Source organism: Halichoerus grypus, chromosome 5, assembly GCF_964656455.1.
Source record: "Halichoerus grypus chromosome 5, mHalGry1.hap1.1, whole genome shotgun sequence".
Classification (NCBI taxonomy): domain Eukaryota; kingdom Metazoa; phylum Chordata; class Mammalia; order Carnivora; family Phocidae; genus Halichoerus; species Halichoerus grypus.
In genome coordinates, this window is record NC_135716.1 from 173,321,377 (window position 1) to 173,339,515 (window position 18,139).

At 54.3% G+C, this 18,139-nt stretch overlaps 1 protein-coding gene across 6 annotated transcripts in view; it reads left to right on the plus strand.

The window, feature by feature from the left end:
* The window catches only part of TMCO4 (transmembrane and coiled-coil domains 4), a 93,536-nt gene that overhangs the window by 69,105 nt on the left and 6,292 nt on the right, over positions 1–18,139 (plus strand). For 4 of the 6 annotated variants that reach the window (XM_036115562.2, XM_036115559.2, XM_078073733.1 and 1 more), the window contains 3 exons: positions 4,254–4,371; positions 10,374–10,491; positions 16,542–18,036. In XM_036115562.2, the coding sequence (XP_035971455.2) occupies positions 4,254–4,371; positions 10,374–10,491; positions 16,542–16,919 (614 nt within the window). In that variant the 3' untranslated portion in view covers positions 16,920–18,036. Of the gene's footprint in view, positions 1–4,253; positions 4,372–10,373; positions 10,492–15,062; positions 15,636–16,541; positions 18,037–18,139 lie in introns of those variants that run through there. The other 2 variants (XM_078073732.1, XM_078073731.1) reach the window with 2 other exon arrangements.

Here is an 18,139-nt window from a genome sequence, read left to right on the forward strand (position 1 = left end):
TCCCCCATTCTGAGTGTACAATTCAGTGATATTTAGTCAATACACAGAGTTGTGCAGCTATCACCGTAACCCAATTTTGGACCATTTCCATCACCCCCAAAAGATGCCTCATGCCTATGACTTGCGTCATAAAGGGATCACTTTGGCTCCTGTGTCAAGAATAAAAACAAGAGGTAGAAGCAAAGAAAGTGTGGGAAAGAAATGTTTTTCACCACACATGTGAACGACAGAAAGGACTAGAAGTGGAGAGGTAAAGACATGACTGGCAAAGCTTTTCTTTCTTAATTCCTGGAGGCTCAGAGCCTCCTTTACACCAAAGTTCTAACAGGGTGGAGGGCCTCCAGCTTTAACAAAGCAGGATATTTTTTAAAGATTTATTTATTTTGGGGATGCCTGGGTGGCTCAGTCGGTTAAGCGTCTGCCTTCGGCTCAGGTCATGATCCCAGGGTCCTGGGATCGAGCCCTGCATCGGGCTCCTTGCTCGAGAAGCAGGCGGGGAGCCTGCTTCTCCCTCTCCCACTCCCCCTGCTTGTGCGCGCTTGCTCACTCACACACACTCTCTCTGACAAATAAATTAAAATCTTTAATAAAAAAATATTTATTTATTTTTATTAGAGAGAGAGAGCGGGGGTGTGGGAGGGGCAAAAGGAGAGGAAGAGAGAATCCCAAGCAGACTTCACATGCACCAAGCCCAATGAGGGGCTCGATCTCACAACCCTGAGATCATGAGCTGAAACCAAGAGTCGGTTGCTTAACTGACTGAGCCACCAAGGGCCCCCACAAAGCAGGATATTAGTAACATACAGAAAATTGTTTTAAAAAGAGAAATCTGGGCACCTGGGTAGCTCAGTCAGTTGAGCATCCGACACTTGACGGCTCAGGTCATTATCTCCAGGTTGTGAGATCGAGCCCCAAGTTGGGCAGTGTCCTTAGCACAGAGTCAGCTTGGGACTCTCTCTCCCCCCTCTCCCTCCGCAACCCCCCCTTGCTCGCTCACTCTCTCTAAAGTAAATAAGCAAATCTTTTTTTTTTTTTTAAGTGGGAGAAATCCAAGGCTCAAAGGCCATGTCTCCTGACTTGAAGGTGACTGAACCCATGTTGGATCCCTGCCTCCCTTTACATCAAAAGTCTATTTGTAAAGCTAGAGAACTATCTTCATACCTTAAAAATTCACAAGAAGAGGGGCACCTGAGTGGCTCAGTCGGTTAAGCGTCCAACTCTTGATTTCGGCGCAGGTCATGATCTCAGGGTCGTGAGATCGAGCCCCATGTTGGGCTCTGCTTAAGATTCTCTCCCTCTCTCTCTGCCCCTCCCCTGCCCCCACAGATGCACACATTCTCTCTCTTTCTCTTAAAAAAAAAGAATTCACAAGAAGAAAAGTTGATGGTAGCAATAGGAGTAAATCCAAACGTGTTTCAGCAAACATTCATTGTCCCTACAGCAAAAAGGCAGTGAGGACACTGTTTGACAGTAAAGCAGGACCTAGTGAGGGTTTTCTCTATTTTAACTGGAAGGATGAAATCTCCTGGTATTGGAAGATTTGGGACCAAACAGTGAAATTTGACATTTGTTCCTTTCCAGCATCTACTATAGCAGCCAGCGTCCTCTTTCTCCTGACCCCAGATTTCCCTCCTGGACCATCCCATTCCCAGGACCGGGCAGGTGGCGATGACCTGGCATAGAGGAGTCTACCTTGGGTGGGTCTAAAGTATTCTCGCCGACTTCCCTCAGCTAACGCCTGTGCGTTACTGAGAGCCTGCCACCTGGCTTGTCTCTGGGTTTGCAGCCTCGCAGACAGCAAACCCCCTTTAAGGCACGTGTCTGAGTGTGGCAAATGGCCTGAGGACCAAGGGCCAGCCAGGTGTCATTGATGGATAAATGTGTTTCCAGCTCACTGCCCACCCTGACTTGATTTGGCTGCATTCTGGACTGTTTGTGAGGTTCAGCTACCGGTCTCAGTTCAAGATCATAGGCAACTACGTTTTTTTGGCTTTTCCTAACAGCTTTCTTTCAGCCACTGGCTCAGGGCAGCCCATCAGGAATGCTGCATTACCACTGCTGGCCACAAGGGGTCCCCGCCCTCCAGAGAAGGCGAGATCATGCGGGGCCGAGCAGGTGCCTTGAGCCGCCAGCCCCCAGAGCAGAGCTGCTGAGCTCAGTCACTGGCCCCAGGTCAACAACCGTTTGGCACTCTGGGAACAGTGATGACCCACATGTGATCACGGTGCTTCACGTTGTTGTTTCAAACAGCAGAGAGCATGACCCCAAGGACCCAGCCACTTCCGTCCAAGCAGTCTGGGTTCTGCTTATTCTCACTACCTGTATGACCTTGGACATGCCCCATCCCGTCTGAGACCCAGTTTCCTCACCTGCCAAGAGCAGAGGTTAGGATGAAATCCCATTCTCTACAGCCTTGCCAGCCACAGAAGCACCCGAAATAGCCCTTCTATCAAGGGGCCCCTGAGTCATCCTTGCTGTTCAGAACACACTGCCGGCTTCCTGAGCTTTTAAATCCTTCTGCCAGGTTATCATCACTCTGGAAACAAAAGAGGTGAAATCAGAATTCTGTGCTGTGGCTTCTTTCAACATCAGAGACAGGGTAGCCCTAAGGACACATGATACTCCAGGGGTGCTTGGACACCTGCTAGCCTGACCAGCGCTGAGCAGGAATCCCAGACCGAGAACAGGTGGAAGCTCTCTGGTTAGAATCTGGAGCCCAGAGAGAGGAAGCCACCAGGCCTGTGGCCCTCGGCGGGAATGTGGCAGACAGGGCAGAGCGGTCCCTCTTGGGCACGTTCCCCAGGAGTGACACTGAGCATGCTGCTTCCTGGGACATACAGACACTCAGAAGCATAAGAAAGAGCCACCTTTGGGGAGAGGCAGGGGCTCAGGGCAGGGGGAGGCCGCACTCACTTCCCCTGTGCATCGCCTGTGCTGGGTTGTTCCCACGCTGTGACTTAATTCTCCTAAAGACCCTCAAGGCCAGTGGCGTCACCCACTTGTGGGCTCAGAGTTCAGTGACCCGGCCCAGGTCCCATACCCAGAAGTTATTTGAAGCCACGGCTTTACAAAGACTTTGCAAAATACACATCCTGGCTTCCCTGAGGGACGGCACTTAACTGCCTCTTCGTTCATTCATTCACATCTTTACAGAGCGCCAGGCACAGGCCATGCACTGTTCTAGACCCGGCCATACATCTGGGATGGAGGCAGCAAGAGCACCCGCCCTCACTGCACCTAGACAGACAGAAACAAGCAGTCCGTGCCAAGAAGAAAAGCACAGCAGAGGAGGGGACAGAGAGTGAAGGGGGGGGACATGCGCCCCTCTCATTGGTCAGGAGCGGCACTTCTCAGGGTGCGCTCACGCCCGCCTGCGAACTGTTGCATTCTAGTCTGCCCCAAGGTAGAAGAAATGATGCTGTCCTCTTTCTGTGTTTACAGGACAAACGTCCATGGGGCCAGCCCTGGTCTGTTGAATCGCACTTTGAATAACCCCGCCTAAAATGTATCTGAGCCATTTGGTCAGTGAAGCTGATGGATGTACCCCCTGCCCTGGGACCCATCCGCCCCCATCTTCCCTTCCCTCCTGCCTTCCCGCCACACCGCCCAGGCCCCAGGGAACTGCTGCCGAGGAGGACTGGGCATGTCCCCCCCACCCCCGGTGAACACGATGACCTGGGGCCCGCCGGTCCCTTCTAAAGATGTCCCCTCCGAGCCCATGGCTGGTTGGGAGCTTCACGGATGCTGAGAATAGATCTGGGTCCCAACTCAGGCTGTGGCGCTTCCAAGCTATGTGATCTTGACAATGTCTGTGGTTTACCTTAACTAAAATAGGGATAATGGGGGCGCCTGGGTGACTCAGTCAGTTAAGCATCTGCCTTCAGCTCAGGTCATGATCCCGGGGTCCTGGGATCGAGTCCTACATCAGGCTCCCTGCTTGGTGGGGAGCCTGCTTCTCCCTCTGCCTGTCACTCCCCCTGCTTGTGCTTTCTCGCTCTCAAATAAATAGAATATTTTATAAATAAATAAAATAAAAGAGGAATAATGGTGCTTTGCAGGAAGAGATCAGCCCCCTGGCCTGCGACTCAGTGTGTGGAAGTGCCCACTACTGTGTGTGCAGGTGTGTGTGTGTGTGTGTGTGTGTGTGAGCACGTGTGCATGTGACATCCATCTCCTCCCCCACTGTTGGAGTGTCCCTTCCAGGACCTGCTGTGGCCAGGGACACTGACGGCCTTTTCTGGGTCTCTCTCCAGATTGCCAAGGGATCATTGAGGATGTCGTCCTGCTGGGCGCCCCCGTGGAAGGAGAAGCCAAGCACTGGGAGCCTTTCCGGAAGGTGGTGTCTGGGAGGATCATTAACGGCTACTGCAGGTCTGTCCCAGTCTTGCGCTGGGGGTGACAGTACTAACCGAGTACTTAGTGTGCAGATGTTTAGTGTGCAGATGTTCGAGGCCTGGCCCCTGTCCTGGAGGATCCCAGGGACCAGTGGGGCTCTGGCCTGTTAGGAGCAAGGTGTTCTGACCGGGGGGGCCTCTGTCCCCATAGAGTGAAGGAACAGGGGCTCCCTGTGTCAGGTCTGAGGCCAGCTTATGGGGTGACAGGAGAGGCCAGGCTGGCCACCATGATCTAGGGGAAAGGCATTTGGTGAGTGGGACGACTGAAAACCAAAGCTTGGGCCCCAGCGGGGATCTGTGAATGCCGCCAAGGAGCTCCTGGGGGCGCCGTTCGGCAGTGCAGGAAGGGGTGGGCAAGGGTGTGGGCCGAGCCCCCAGAGCCCTGTTTCAGGTGGGGTAACAGAACAGTCAGCCAACAATGAGGAGCCAGGACCCACACCGGGCAGCACCCCTCGGCAAGATGTGGGGGGGCCTGTGAAGGCTGGCGGCTGTGAGGCTAGAAAGGAAGTACCCCTTGTTTGGGCTTGGAGAAGGGGGACTTGGGAGCTTTGGCCAAGGCCATGCCCCAGACTTTGGGGAAGAAAAGAGGAAGCCCACCACTGACAATGCAGGAGGGCCGCCTGAGAAGGTGCTTGGGCCCATCAACCTCCAAAGGCAAAGGATGGGGTGACAGTGTTGAAGAGCAGTGATTTAGAGTCACACAGACGTGGGCCTGAATTCTGAAACACAGCCAGCCTCCCGGATTTTAGATAAGGGACCCGCATTTTATGATCGTGACCCAAAGCGCAGGGTATGGACCAGAAGGTGACATTCTAAGCCCAGATCCGAAGAACAGGTTTGGAGTTTAGAAAACCAGAAGGTTGGCTGACTTGTGGGCTCCATGAACACAACTTAAAATATGAACAATTTAGAAAACAAGGAGGTAGGACTCGGGGAAGCAGCTGATCCACTGGGTCATGAACATGACCTTTCCCCCAACCGGCTGGAAACACAGCACTAGAGCTCAGAGAAGTCGGAGCTGGAGTGAGGGCCAGTGGGGTCCCCAGCTTCCGCTGAAGCCAGAGGACAGGGGAGATCACAGGAAAGGCAAAGCATAGAGAAAGAGCAAAGTGCTGGATTCCCAATTCTAAAGAATATGTTTCGGGTTTGCAGGGAGAAAGAGGCTCCAAGCTGAGGTTGGGGGCGACGCAGGATCATCCAACATTCTGTGCCCAAGACCGTAGCTGGGCACGGGAATGCAAAGATGGGCCCGGTGAGAGAGGCTCACGTCTAGTGGAAAGGGCACATACAGAAATAGACAATTATTAAAAAGTCAAAACTAAAAATGCAACAATGCCGCAATGTGAGTGGGAGGATATCAGGAATATTAGACTCTTACCACCTGCCATCCTGTCTTTGTGATCATGATCTCCTTTAATCCTCCCCCAAACCTTGTGGTGTTAGTACTTTAATCCCCATTTACGGGCGCCTGGGTGGCTCAGTCGTTAAGCGTCTGCCTTCGGCTCAGGTCATGATCTCAGGGTCCTGGGATCAAGCCCCACATCGGGCTCCCTGCTCAGCCAGGAGCCTGCTTCTCCCTCTCCCACTCCCCCTGCTTGTGTTCCCTCTCTCTCTGTGTCTCTCTCTGTCAAATAAAAAAAAAAAAAATCTTTAAAAAAAAAAAAAAATCCCCATTTACAAATGAGAAAACTAAGGCCAGTTAAATTTAATTTTGATCTAAGCCCAACCATCCTAAGTAGGACACAAAACTAAATGGAACAGATTTGGAAAGTCTTTATCATTTGATGATTTAGCCCATAGCAACAGCTGTATAGTTCAGAGCTCAAGATAAAGATGACTTTTAGCCACAGACAAAGGACATTAGCCAGGACACAGGAGTTCTGACCAACAGTTTAGCTCTCTCACTTATACTCTAAGCTGAGTTCTTAGAATTAGGATATGGTAGGAAGAACAAAGAAACAAAAGAGCCATAATATATAAAGAGCCCATGCAAATCAATAAAAAAAATCTAATAGGAAAATGTTCAAAGGATATCTACACATAAACTCACAGAATAAAGAGTCAATTAATTTTTTTAAAGATTTATTTATTTTAGAGAGAGTGTGGTGGGGAGACAGAGGGAGAGGAAGAGAATCTCAAGCAGACTCCCCACTGAGCTTGGAGGCTGATGCAAGCTCTATCTCATGACCCCGAGATCATGACCTGAGCCAAAATCAAGAGTCAGACACTTAACCAACTGAGCCACACAGGCACCCCACAGTAATAAATTTTTTAAAAGATGCCCAACCTCATCATGAGTGAAATAAATGCAAATTAAAATCAGTAAGATACTATTTATCACCCATCAGATTATCAAACATCTGAAATATGAATAACATTCAGTGTTGGTGAAGATGTGGAGAAATGGGCACTGCCATACACTGTTGATGTGACAGTTGAATTTAGTAAATATTTTTTGGAGAACAAGTGGCCATATCCACCAAAATTCTTAATGTGCCAGTTTTCTGATCCCACACATTCTGATTTCTCTGATCCTGCTGGACTAGATACACAGAAACAGATGCACAGAGTCATTGCAGGTTTGATGTCCAACGGTCCTCAGTTGGGGCCTCAGCCTGGGTGGCTCAGTCGGTTAAGCGTCCGACTCTTGATTTCGGCTCAGGTCATGATCTCAGGCTTGTGAGGTCCAGCCGCAGGTCAGGCTCTGCCCTCAGTGGGGAGTCTGCTTGAGGATTTTCTCTCTCCCTCTCCCTCTGCCCCTCTCCATCCCCCCAAACCGCCCCCCTCCCTCCCCCAACTCATGCACTACTCTCTCTTAAAAAAAAAAAAAAAGGTCCTCAGTTAAAATCTTGGCTCAGCCAGTTACTTGTTGAATAATAGTCCCTCCTGCACAGGGCTTCTGGGGAGATTAAATGACCTTATTTAGGAAAAGGGCGGGCACTTAGTAGGTGTCCAATAAACTATAGCAGTTATAATAACAGGGCCCGTTCACATAGCACATGATTATTTGGTGCTTTTCATAAACAGCAAAGGGAAAGAATTAAAATTGCATGGGTGCAATATGAAAGCAGCAAACACTTATTAAACCCGTATGTTCTGCTGCAAACCTGAGGCTAATAAGCTTGGTTTTCAATTATTTTGTGAGATCCTGAGCCATCTCTCTAGGGAGAGAAAGGAGGAGGAGGAGGAAAGCAGGGAGAGTAGGAGGAAGGAACTCAGACCACAATAACTGTAGTTTCTAGCACCAACCAAGATTTCATAGTCTGGGTCCCCAAAGGTGTTTTACTTGCTTTGAACCTCCTTAAGCAAGGGGGGGCGGGGAGGCGGAGAGTGTTCAGGCCAAAACTACCAAAAACTAAACATTTATGAATGTATAATATAGGGGTGCCTGGGTGGCTCAGTCAGTTAGGCATCTGCCTTCAGCTCAGGTCATGATCCCAGGGTCCTGGGATCAACTCCCACATCAGGCTCCCTGCTCAGCAGAGAGTCTGCCTCTCCCCCTGCTTGTGCTCTCTCTCTGTCAAATAAATGGATAAAATCTTTAAAAAAAAAAAAAAAGCTCTCTGCCTAGAAAAGGAAAAGACTCAAGAATGGACACACAGAGGACATGGGACTCATGTCCCCAGAGGAGCATATATTCCAGGCACATGAGGGGCAAATTATTAATAATATCAGGTGGAGGGGCTCAGGGGCACTCCCTGGGGGAGGTGATACCCAAGCTGAATTTTGAAAGGATGGATAAGAGCCCACCAGACACACGAAGACTGGGCCAAGCAAGAGGTTCCCAGAGCAGGAGGCATAATCAGACCAGATGTTTCCTGAATATTCACGTGCGTGAGCACCGTGTCCATGATGTGCCATCTCAGTATACGCTCCTGCCCACCCTGGGCGGTAAGATGTAGTGAGGAGACTGAGGCCCAGAGGGGCCAAGCAACTGGCCCAGGCTCACACAGCTAGGAACTGACAAGGCAGGACTAGAGCCTGGCTCTGTGATCCTGTGTGTGGGATTATGGCCCACCCCGGGCAAGAGAGACAGATGCTAGATGGAGAAGGGTCTTGAATGCCAGGGAAGACCCTGTGGTTTGCTCAGCACAGTTTAGAGGATATGAAACCTTCTAACATATGTTCCTGTTCTATCCCTAAATGTACACAAGGAAGTGCAATTAACTTTTTTTTCTTCAGCAGAAACATTGCAGGCCAGAAGCAATTAACATTTTAAGTAGAGTGTTGTCATAATGAAGACAGAAACAATGTGGAAGGGATGATGCTGACTTGGCTCATTATAACTGTCTATAACAGAAATGTTTATGGACCCCCCTCATACCCAGTACCTGATGCACATAAGTCGTGGTTAGTGCAAGAGAACAACTTGAGTGAATCTTTCTTCTCCACTTGGCCGTCCGTTCTTAGAGACAGTGCTTCTTGGGCCCCCTCTATTAAGATAATCACTGGGACTGGCAAGCATTGTTCTCTGGAGAGAGTAAAGGAATTTTCTAGAAGAGAAAGCCTACAGGCAGTGGGGAGACACGGTCAGCTTCTAAGAGAGAAGGGCCGTGGTCAGATGGGTGTTTCAGGAAAGCCATGGTGGCGTGTGGGAGGAGAGGCCAGGAGCAGGGAGAGCGGGGAGGAGGCCATTGCGTTGGTCCGTGGAGGCTGGATTGCCTTGATCGCAGGGCTGGGGCAGAGGGACCGGTATGGGTGCAGGTAAGAAGACTCAGCAGGACTCTGGTGCGTTGGCCACTGGGGGAAGGGGGCCTGACGTTGCCCCACTGGTTTCTGCCTGGGGCACCGGGCGGATGACAGTAGAAAGGGAGTCAGGGCTGGGGCACTCAGTGTGGGACACCACAGGAGGGTCTGTAGAGGGCCCCCTCAACTCTGTGCCCCAGTCCTTCCAGGGGTTTCTGGGGTGGTAAGCACAGGAGCACCCTTGTGGTCAGAGACCACCTGCGAGGGGGCCTGGAGAGCGCCCAGGGACCCCGGACTCTGAGCCCCTTCTTGGTTCACGCAGCACTGCGAGAGAGACCCTTCTTCCACATGAGCACGCAAATACCATGGTCTCACGTTGCCATGCAAACCAGAGTGAGTCGGTCCCAATAAAACACAACCAGATGTGCTAAGTTGGATGCAAGTCCCCCCCTGCAGAGGGGAGATGAGCAGTGTCCACTTGCACAGACCTGCTGAGCAGTGAGGCCAAGTGCTGTCTCGGCTGGCCCGGCTTCAACCGGACGAAGTCAAGGGTTTGAGGGGAAGGCTGTCTCGTGGGCCCCTCCAACCATGTCCTCCGTGGACAGTGCTCATGGTACCTCAAGAAACAGGTAGCACGGGGTCCAGGGTTATTTTCCCTCAATACTGTAGGGGTGTGTCTGGCTAGGGATGAGGGTGCCGGGAGCGGGCTTCACCGCACCCGTGCAAGTGAAGGAGTGTTCCCAGGGCGGGACCTGCCTGGGCAGCCAGCCTTGCCGCCTCCGAGATGGCTGAGGGCAGGGAGGCCTGCAGGCTGGGCCGGACCTGAGTCAGAGGGTGAGCTGGGCCCCCCAGCTCACAGCCAGACAGGAACCCAGACCCCTGAGTTCCGTACCCCAGAGCACAGAAGCCCCCAGCCCCCACGGTCCGCTCACCCCAGGAGGACCCCTGCTGCCTTTCTCTTCCCATGGAGCCCTAGAGCAGCCACCCACCGCCCCCCCAGCCCCGAGCCGGAAACCCCTCCAAAGCCACATGCTTACTCGTGAGAACGTCGTCCAGGGTTCGCATGCGTGCATCCCACAGGCACTCGTCTGCTGCATGCCAGGCACTGTTCTCAGCTCTGGGGACCCAGCAGGGACAAAACGGACAGCTTCTGGGGCTGCCGTGGCCCGGGCAGCACCCCCAAAGAGGCAGCCGCTGTTCCACCATCCTGCCCGCAGGTGCACGGGTCCGACCGGGCTTCCCAGGGCCAGGTGGGACCCCCAGGGCTGACATCACCCCTTTGTCTGCCCGCAGGGGGGACTGGCTGCTGAGCTTCGTGTACCGCACGTCCTCCGTGCAGCTCCACGTGGCCGGCCTACAGCCCGTGCTGTTGCAGGACAGGAGGGTGGAGAACGTGGACCTGTCATCTGTTGTGAGTATTGCCAGCTCTGCATTTGCCAGCGGGGGTGCTTTGTGACTCCAGCCCAGCCACCCCCGGCCCCAGGGACACCGGCCCGTTTCACCCCGGAGGAGGGAGGTCATGAGAATTTGCTTGGCGGGGGGCTGGTAATTCCTATTTACAGGCACTGTCTCTGTGCCGGGGCTTTTTCACCACGTCCTTCACACACATTGTCTCTAATCCTCACCCAGCCCCCAGGGCAGCCATGATTATGCCCATTTCACAGACTAGGAAACTGAGGCTTAGGAAAGTTCCTGTCACACAAGTGGCCATCAGCAGCCCGGATGTGCACCTCCAGAGCCCCTGCTCTGGGCCCTACATTAGTGCCCTCCCCGCCCCTCCCCACCCCCAGTTACTCATCAGGACGGTCCGGTTCCCCTGGAAGTACTGAGAGCCCCCGGAGGACACAGGTGGAGGGACTGGGGCCAGACCACAGAAGCCCCTGACGGGCCAGGCTGTGACACGGTGGAATGCAGAGCAGGGAAGGTGTTCCAGGAACCCCCACCTTGGAAATATCTGGGGGTTTATTTAAAATGCAAGACACCCCCTACCAAGGACACTGGGAAAAAATAATAAATAAAATGCAGACCCCAGGGCCCCATGCACAGACCTTTAGATCAGTCTCTGGGAGCAGAGCCTGCCAATTGAACAGGCCCCCCATCCCCCCCACAGTAGTCCTGGATATCAAAGACTAGCTTAGGTCGGGGGGTGCAGATGGTTCAAGAGAATTCTTTTTTTTTTTTTTTAAGATTTTATTTATTTATTTGAGAGAGGAGAGAATGAGAGAGCAGGAGAGGGGAAAGGGTCAGAGGGAGAAGCAGACTCCCCGCTGAGCAGAGAGCCCGATGCGGGACTGGATCCCGGGACTCCGGGATCATGACCTCAGCCAAAGGTATCCACCCAACCACTGAGCCACCCAGGCGCCCAGTTCAGGAGAATTCTTGCTGGGGATGGGGTGGGACGCACCGAACTTGAGGTTCTAGGGCCACCTCTCGGGCTTGAAGGAACCTCAGCCTCCTGCACTCGCCTGTCACACAGAGCTAAGAGCTTCATGTGGGACAGTCTCCATATCTAGCTCTGCCCTAAGCCTTTGCAGGCTCCAGCGTCCCCATTGTACAGATGAGAACACTGAGGCTCGGAGAGGCTAAGGGACTTGCCCAGGGTCACACAGTGGGAACATGGCCGAGCAGGCCTCAAACCAGGTCTGAGGCCAGTAGGCATCGCTCCTGCTCAGGGAGATATGGCCAGCACTGGGAGAAGTGCCTGCTACCCAGAGGGTGAGGGCGCTAAGCTGCAGTTACGTCCCCAGGCAGGCAGAGCAAGTGGTCCCCCTGGGTCTTTGCAGAGTGGCAGCTCAGAGACGAGGGTTGGTGAGACCCGAGCCAACGTGGAGCCAAGGAAGGCCAGGGCTGTGCGTTCTAGGGGAGCTTTGCGATGCAAGGGGCCCATGAGAGCAAGAACCCCGGTTTCCAGTTACTACATGGTTGGCTGCCAGTGGTCAAGTGCCAAGCACTTCCCAGCGTATCCCCGTTCCCCCAGGTTCCATAAGGCACCACCCTGCCTGAGAGCAGACAGACCAGACCCTCCCGAGGGAAGGCCACTCTGGAGGACTCGGGCTTCCCCCTGGGCTTCTAAGCAGCCCGTGCCAGTGACCCCCTCCCCACCCCCCGCACCTTGATGGTGGGTGGAGCTGGGCACCTGGACCCCGCCCCCAGAACACTGTGCCACCAGGCCCAGGGCTGTGCTGTCCACCTCCCTGTGGGGTGAGGTGAGCTGACTGACCAGACCACGACACCACAGGACCAGAGCGAGGCCTCCTGACCTGTGTCCCGGGGTCACTGTCCTATTGAATCAAAAGTAAAAGGGATCAGAAGAAACCCTTGTAAATGAAATTCCCTTTAAACACCACAGAACCCTGGCAAGACCCACCTTCTGCCCTGGGAAGCCCCTGAGGGGGCTACAGTGGCAAGAGTGCAGCCTTTGGCCCCAGAGAGGCCAGGCTGTGCCGCTGGCGTGTTGGCTGTGTGACCTCAGGCCGGTGACTTAACCTCTCTGTGCCTCAGTTTTCTCATCTATGAAATGGGGGGAATCACTTTCCAGGGCAGCACGTGTAAGATGCTCGGCCCGTACGAGGCCTTCATTTCAGTGCTAGGTCCCTCCTCTCCTGCCCCTGCTACCCCCTTTGGCTCTTTTGCCCCTGAGAGCCCTCTCCCTCCTCGGACCGCCGTTGAGGCGGCTTCGTGGCTCTTACCTGATCGTAGCTCCTTATGACACATTAGGGGCACAGCACAAGAAGCAGTGGCTCTCTCTTCAGGGTAATTGGAGGTAATTAGCATTGCCTTTGTGCTGCCCTCTGGCTTTTCTGGAGGATTCTTGCTGGAGAGAGTCGCCGTTACTGCTGGGGGGGCCGCGCCGGCTGCCCGGTGCTCAGAGCGAGGTCTACACGGTCTGCCTTCTGCCTGCTGGGCCGACGCCCGCAGAGCCTTCGTGAACCAGCCCCGCGTCGGCCACCGACCCGGACGTGGTCTGCGGTGGCTCCTGGCCTCGGACTAGCCTGAGCCGGCAGGGAGTGAGCGGCTGGCCCCGGCGCGGGCAGGGGCCTCCACCCAGCCCAGCGCCAGCCCTGCCTTTCGGCCTCTGCCGTGTGGGGCCAGGGGTGCAGCGGGTGGGGGATGCCGCCACCCGAGGGGCCAACTCGTGAGGTTTCTGGGGGGCACGAGAGCCAGCACGGGGGTCTCCGGACTCCTCATGTCCCAGAGGAAGTGCCAGCTGGCTTCTAGAGCTTAGCCCAGGGCGGGGCAGGAGCTCAGGCTACAAAGCCCGCGTGTGCCGCGCGCGTTAGAGATCGGGTGTCATCAGTCCGCACAGCGTCCCGCTGAGGGGGGGACAGCGGCCCCGCCATACAGGTGTGCAAGCTGAGGCTGCCTGTGAGGGGTGGAGCCCGGGGAAGCTACCAGAGCCTGGGCTCGAGGCCACTGCGCTCACGTGTCCGTGACTCTGCCCCGTGTGTCAGCTCCCTGACTCCTCACACCCACGCACACAGTGCAGGTGCATTCGCCGGCCCCGTGTTACAGATGAGGACACGGAGGCCCAGGAGGGAGAGGACCCCGAGGGCCTGATAGGCTTGGAAGGCGTTGGTGGCAGGCGGAGGCAGGGACAGCGGCCCCTGTTTGGGCAAGTCCCGCGGTGCCTTGCGAGGCCGCAAACAGGTGGTGCCGAGGCCCGTCCACACTGTGTGGATCAGGGGCCGCTGCACGGGGCCAGCCGTGGGCCCCGAGTGAGTCGCAAGTGGTCCGTGCACTCTCTAGCTCACAGTCCGTCAGAGAACAAACGTGTGAGCAGATAAAGACGATGGGGTGCAGCGAACACCGTCACAGGGGAGCCCCAGGGACCATCCCCCAGCCAGCGTGGGACGGTCAGGGAGGGCTTCTCAGCACCAGTGACCCCCAGCGTGAATCCAGATGGGTGGCCCATTTCCACCCAGACAGCTGGGGAGAGGGTCCTGCATCAGCCACAGCGGACCTTCCCGCCACCAAGAAGACATTCTCCCACCCCCCTCACCTCGGCTCTCCCATCCCTTTGGCTAAAGTTGGTAAAATTGGAATTCTGCCAGCAAGTGGTCCCCCTGGGTCTTTGCAGAGTGGCAGCTCAGAGACTAGGGTTGGCTGAGACCCGAGCCAACATGGAGCCAAGGAAGGCCAGGGCTGTGCGTTCTAGGAGAGCTGCATGGTGGGATTTCCCCCTGGAATCAGCTACTGCCAGGGGCCACGAGCACCTCCCTCCCTTCCTGTCTGCCTCCACCCAGCCCAGCACCAGCCCTTCAGCAGTTCTGGTTTGTCCCTGTGGGTCTAGGTTTCTGCTGGCTGGAATTGAGATGTGATGGCTAGAGCTTCAGCAGCCATTTGGGGTTCCCAAATGGATCAGCCCCATTAAGGCCCTGCCCTCTGTCCCCCATCGCCCCTTCCAAGGACACTAAGGCAAGGGAGCTCATATTTATGCAGCACTGGCCATGTGCCAGGTGCAGTACCTCATGGTTTGTATGTATTATTTCTTCCCACCCACCCCACGAGGTAGGTATCACTAACTGTAATTGGGTAATGTCCCTATGAAAGTGTTTTGGGCCATATATGGAACATAATAGTTAGAGTTCACATATGCTGATTCCTACAAAGTGCCCGGCCCTTGAACTCTCGTAGTAGAATTTCAAGGTAGGTGTCATGATCCTCATTTTACAGACGGAGAAGCTGGAGTTCAGGACATTGTAAGGACTCCCCCAGTTACTAGTAAGAGAAAGCTGAGGCTGGAACCCCTGTTTCGCTGATGCCAAACTTAGGTTCTTTCCAGTGCCTTGCAGCCAGTAATGTCCACCCTCTGTGGGAAGACACTGCCCCACCTTGACCTCCACCCTGAACCCAGGGATCTAAAAAGCCCCTTGTATGCATGTATACTTGTGTGTGTGTTCACTGAACATTGTTTAAAAGCATTTGTACGGGGCGCATAGGTGGCGCAGTCCGTTGAACGTCCGACTCTTTCTTTTGGCTCAGGTCATGATCTCAGGGTCGTGGGATCGAGCCCCACATCGGGCTCCCTGCTCCGCGGGAAGCCTGCTTCTCCCTCTCCCACTCCCCCTGCTTGTGCTCTCTCTCGCTGTGTCTCTCTCTGTCAAATAAATAAATAAAATCTTTAAAAAATAAAATAAAAATAAAAGCATTTGTAAAGAAAAGAATGAGGGGCGCCTGCGTGGCGCAGTCCGTTGAACGTCCGACTCTTGGTTCCGGCTCAGGTCATGATCTCAGGGTCGTGGGATCGAGCCCCGTGTCAGGCTCTGCGCTTGGCATGGAGTCTGCTTGGGATTCTCTCTCTCCCCCTTCCTCTGCCTCTCCTGCTTGTGCTGTCTCTCTCTCTCCCTCTCTCTCAAATAAATAAATAAAATCTTTAAAAAAAAAAAAAGAAGGAAGGAGAAGTCAGCAGGTTCTGGTTATGAGAAAGTAACAAAACCTTACAGGGAATTGTCTTCTTGTGTTCTTGAAAACTCATTTGAATAGCTCAGTGTGATTTGTGATTCAAATGGAAATGCAGATGTTATCAACTGAGCCTTTGTGTGGTTCCCTAAGTGCCCCCAGTGTCCCCCCCCAGTCTTCTTTCTAAACAAAAAGGAATGTTTTGTCTTGCACTTGCCTCTGGCACCAAGCAGAGCCCGAGGACTGGGGGGGGGGGGGCGGGGGGGGGGAGGCTAGCGCACGGCTGCATTTCAGGAGCAGATCTGAGCTGAGCAGACTGCACATGCAGCATCTGACGCCGAGCCCCATGCGGCTTTGCTCTTCACGTGTCATGTGTATTAAGCAAACCACCATCCTTCTATGAACATTGCTTTCCTGTTTGGTAAAATGGCAATGATTTTCAAAGTTCCCCTCCCAACTCATTTTCTATGAAGAGAACAGGCCCAGATTCAAAATCCAACTCTGATACGTCCTAGCTGTATGACCTTGGTCAAGTCACCTTAGCTCTCCTTGGCTCAATTCCTTCATCTACAGGTAGGAGCCAACACCTGTCAAAGGACTGTATCCAGTACGTTCATCCACAGTGTATTAAGGATATACTACGTGTTGGGCATTGTCCGTGATCACCGTGACGCATCGGGCGTTCTCAGTCACCCCTACTTTTCACTCACTGACACATCCCAACACAAAAGTGGGGGTATCTCTATTTTCTGAGAAAGAAGGTGGGCCCTTCTTCTGAGTTCTCAACCTTTGTCTTAGTGACGATTCCTGCCCCCAAAGGAATTTTATAGAGAAACATCCTTCATCTTTGTTTAATAAATGCGAGAGTGGCCGTGGGCCCAGAGGCTTCCCAGCCCACTCTGGATTTGAGGTCACTGAGAGCTGGAGTCCTGGCGTTGGGGATCAGGTGGCTGAGGCTGTGGAGGGAGAGGGTGAGGCCCAAGAGCTCCGCTGGGGGCCCTGGGGAGGGCAGGGCTCTGACCGCCCCCCCCCCCGTGGCCCTCACTCACTGCCCTCCTGCAGGTCAGCGGCCACTTGGACTACGCCAAGCAGATGGACATCATCCTGAAGACTGTGGGCATCCACACCAAGCCAGGCTGGGATGAAAAGGGGCTCCTGCTGGCCCCGGGCAGTCTGCCCCAAGAGGAGCCTCCCCAGGCAGCAGCCACCTCCTCATCAGACAAGACCACGCCCGGAGACAACCCCAAAGGGGCCACACCCGCTGACCCTAGCCGAGCCCAGGTGCCAACGGGGCTGGACCAGTCTGAAGGTGCCTCCCTTCCTGCCACTGCCAGCCCGGCTGAGAGCCCCCAGATCTGCAGCCACGGCATGGGCCCCAACCCACTGGGCTGCCCCGACTGTGCCAGCAAGACCCAGGGGCCCTGCCCAGGGCTGGACTGACCACAGAAGGGGACTCGAGCTGCCTTCCCAGGTTCCTCCATGTAGCACTCCCTTACAACCCTCCACCAGCTGCCCCACGTGAGCTCTGAATTTCCACCGGTGCCTCTCCCAAGTTTAAGGCACTGGGACTGAAAAGGAATTGGAAGGAGGGGAGTCGAAGAGAGACAGCGTTCCCTCCCCGAGGAAGCAAGGCCGGAGCCCTGCAGAGATGACCAACCACAGTTTAGAGCCCCAGGACTCTACCAGCCTTGGGCTTCCTGTATTTCAGGCCACAGGTGGGGGCTGGCTGGCCATCTGGGGGCCCAGGGGGCTTCCCCGGCCCCAGTAAACCCAGGTGGATGCCTGCTTTTCCATCCACACACCAGGGCTGCCCGCCAGCCCACAGACACCACTGATGCTCCTACAGAGCAGACGCAGGTGGGGAGTCCGCAGCTGACTCTCTGCTCTGGGGAGGTGCGGCCGGATGTGCCTGCACGGTTATGTAGGCTGTGCACTGCAGAACCCCAGGAGCATGGATCACACGGACGTGATGTGAAGGGTCCCCCCAGTGGTGCTACGTGGTGCTCTGGATGCAGCTCACAGCGTGATGAATATATGCTGAATCAGCATGCACTATGGGTGGGAAGTGGGCCCAGGGACAGGAATGAATTACACGGGGGAAGGATTTCCCATAGCAGGAAGGGGGGTAATGATTATAATAAAAATAATAATAGGTACCACTCATTGAGAATTTAGCAAGGACAGAGTGCTTCCATGGGTTGTCTCGGCTGACCCTACCAATAACCCCATGAGGTAGCTACTATTATTATCTGCATGTTACTGAAGGTTCTTGAGACCCAGAGAGGTTAGGTAACCTGCTCAAGGTCACACAGCTGGTCAGTCTCAAACTCCAGTCAGACTCCAGAGCCCGAGTTCTCGGCTACTCTATCTGTCTCCACGGAAGCCTCCTCCTGTGTTCCTTCCATTGTCCCTGAATGAGGGGCCAGAGATGGTTCTACATTGTGAGATGGGGAAACCAAGGCCCAGGCAGAGAAAGTATTGACAAGCCCTTGGGGGGAGGCAGCCCGGAGGAGGACAGCAGAAGGAACTAGACTATTAAGAGCTGAATGGGTCCCCACGTGTGTGTGTTTGCTTGTTCGTTCAACATATATTTACAGAACTGCTACTGTGAGTCCACACAGCTCATGTTGCCCAGGGTCTCATCCCACTCCCACCAGCTG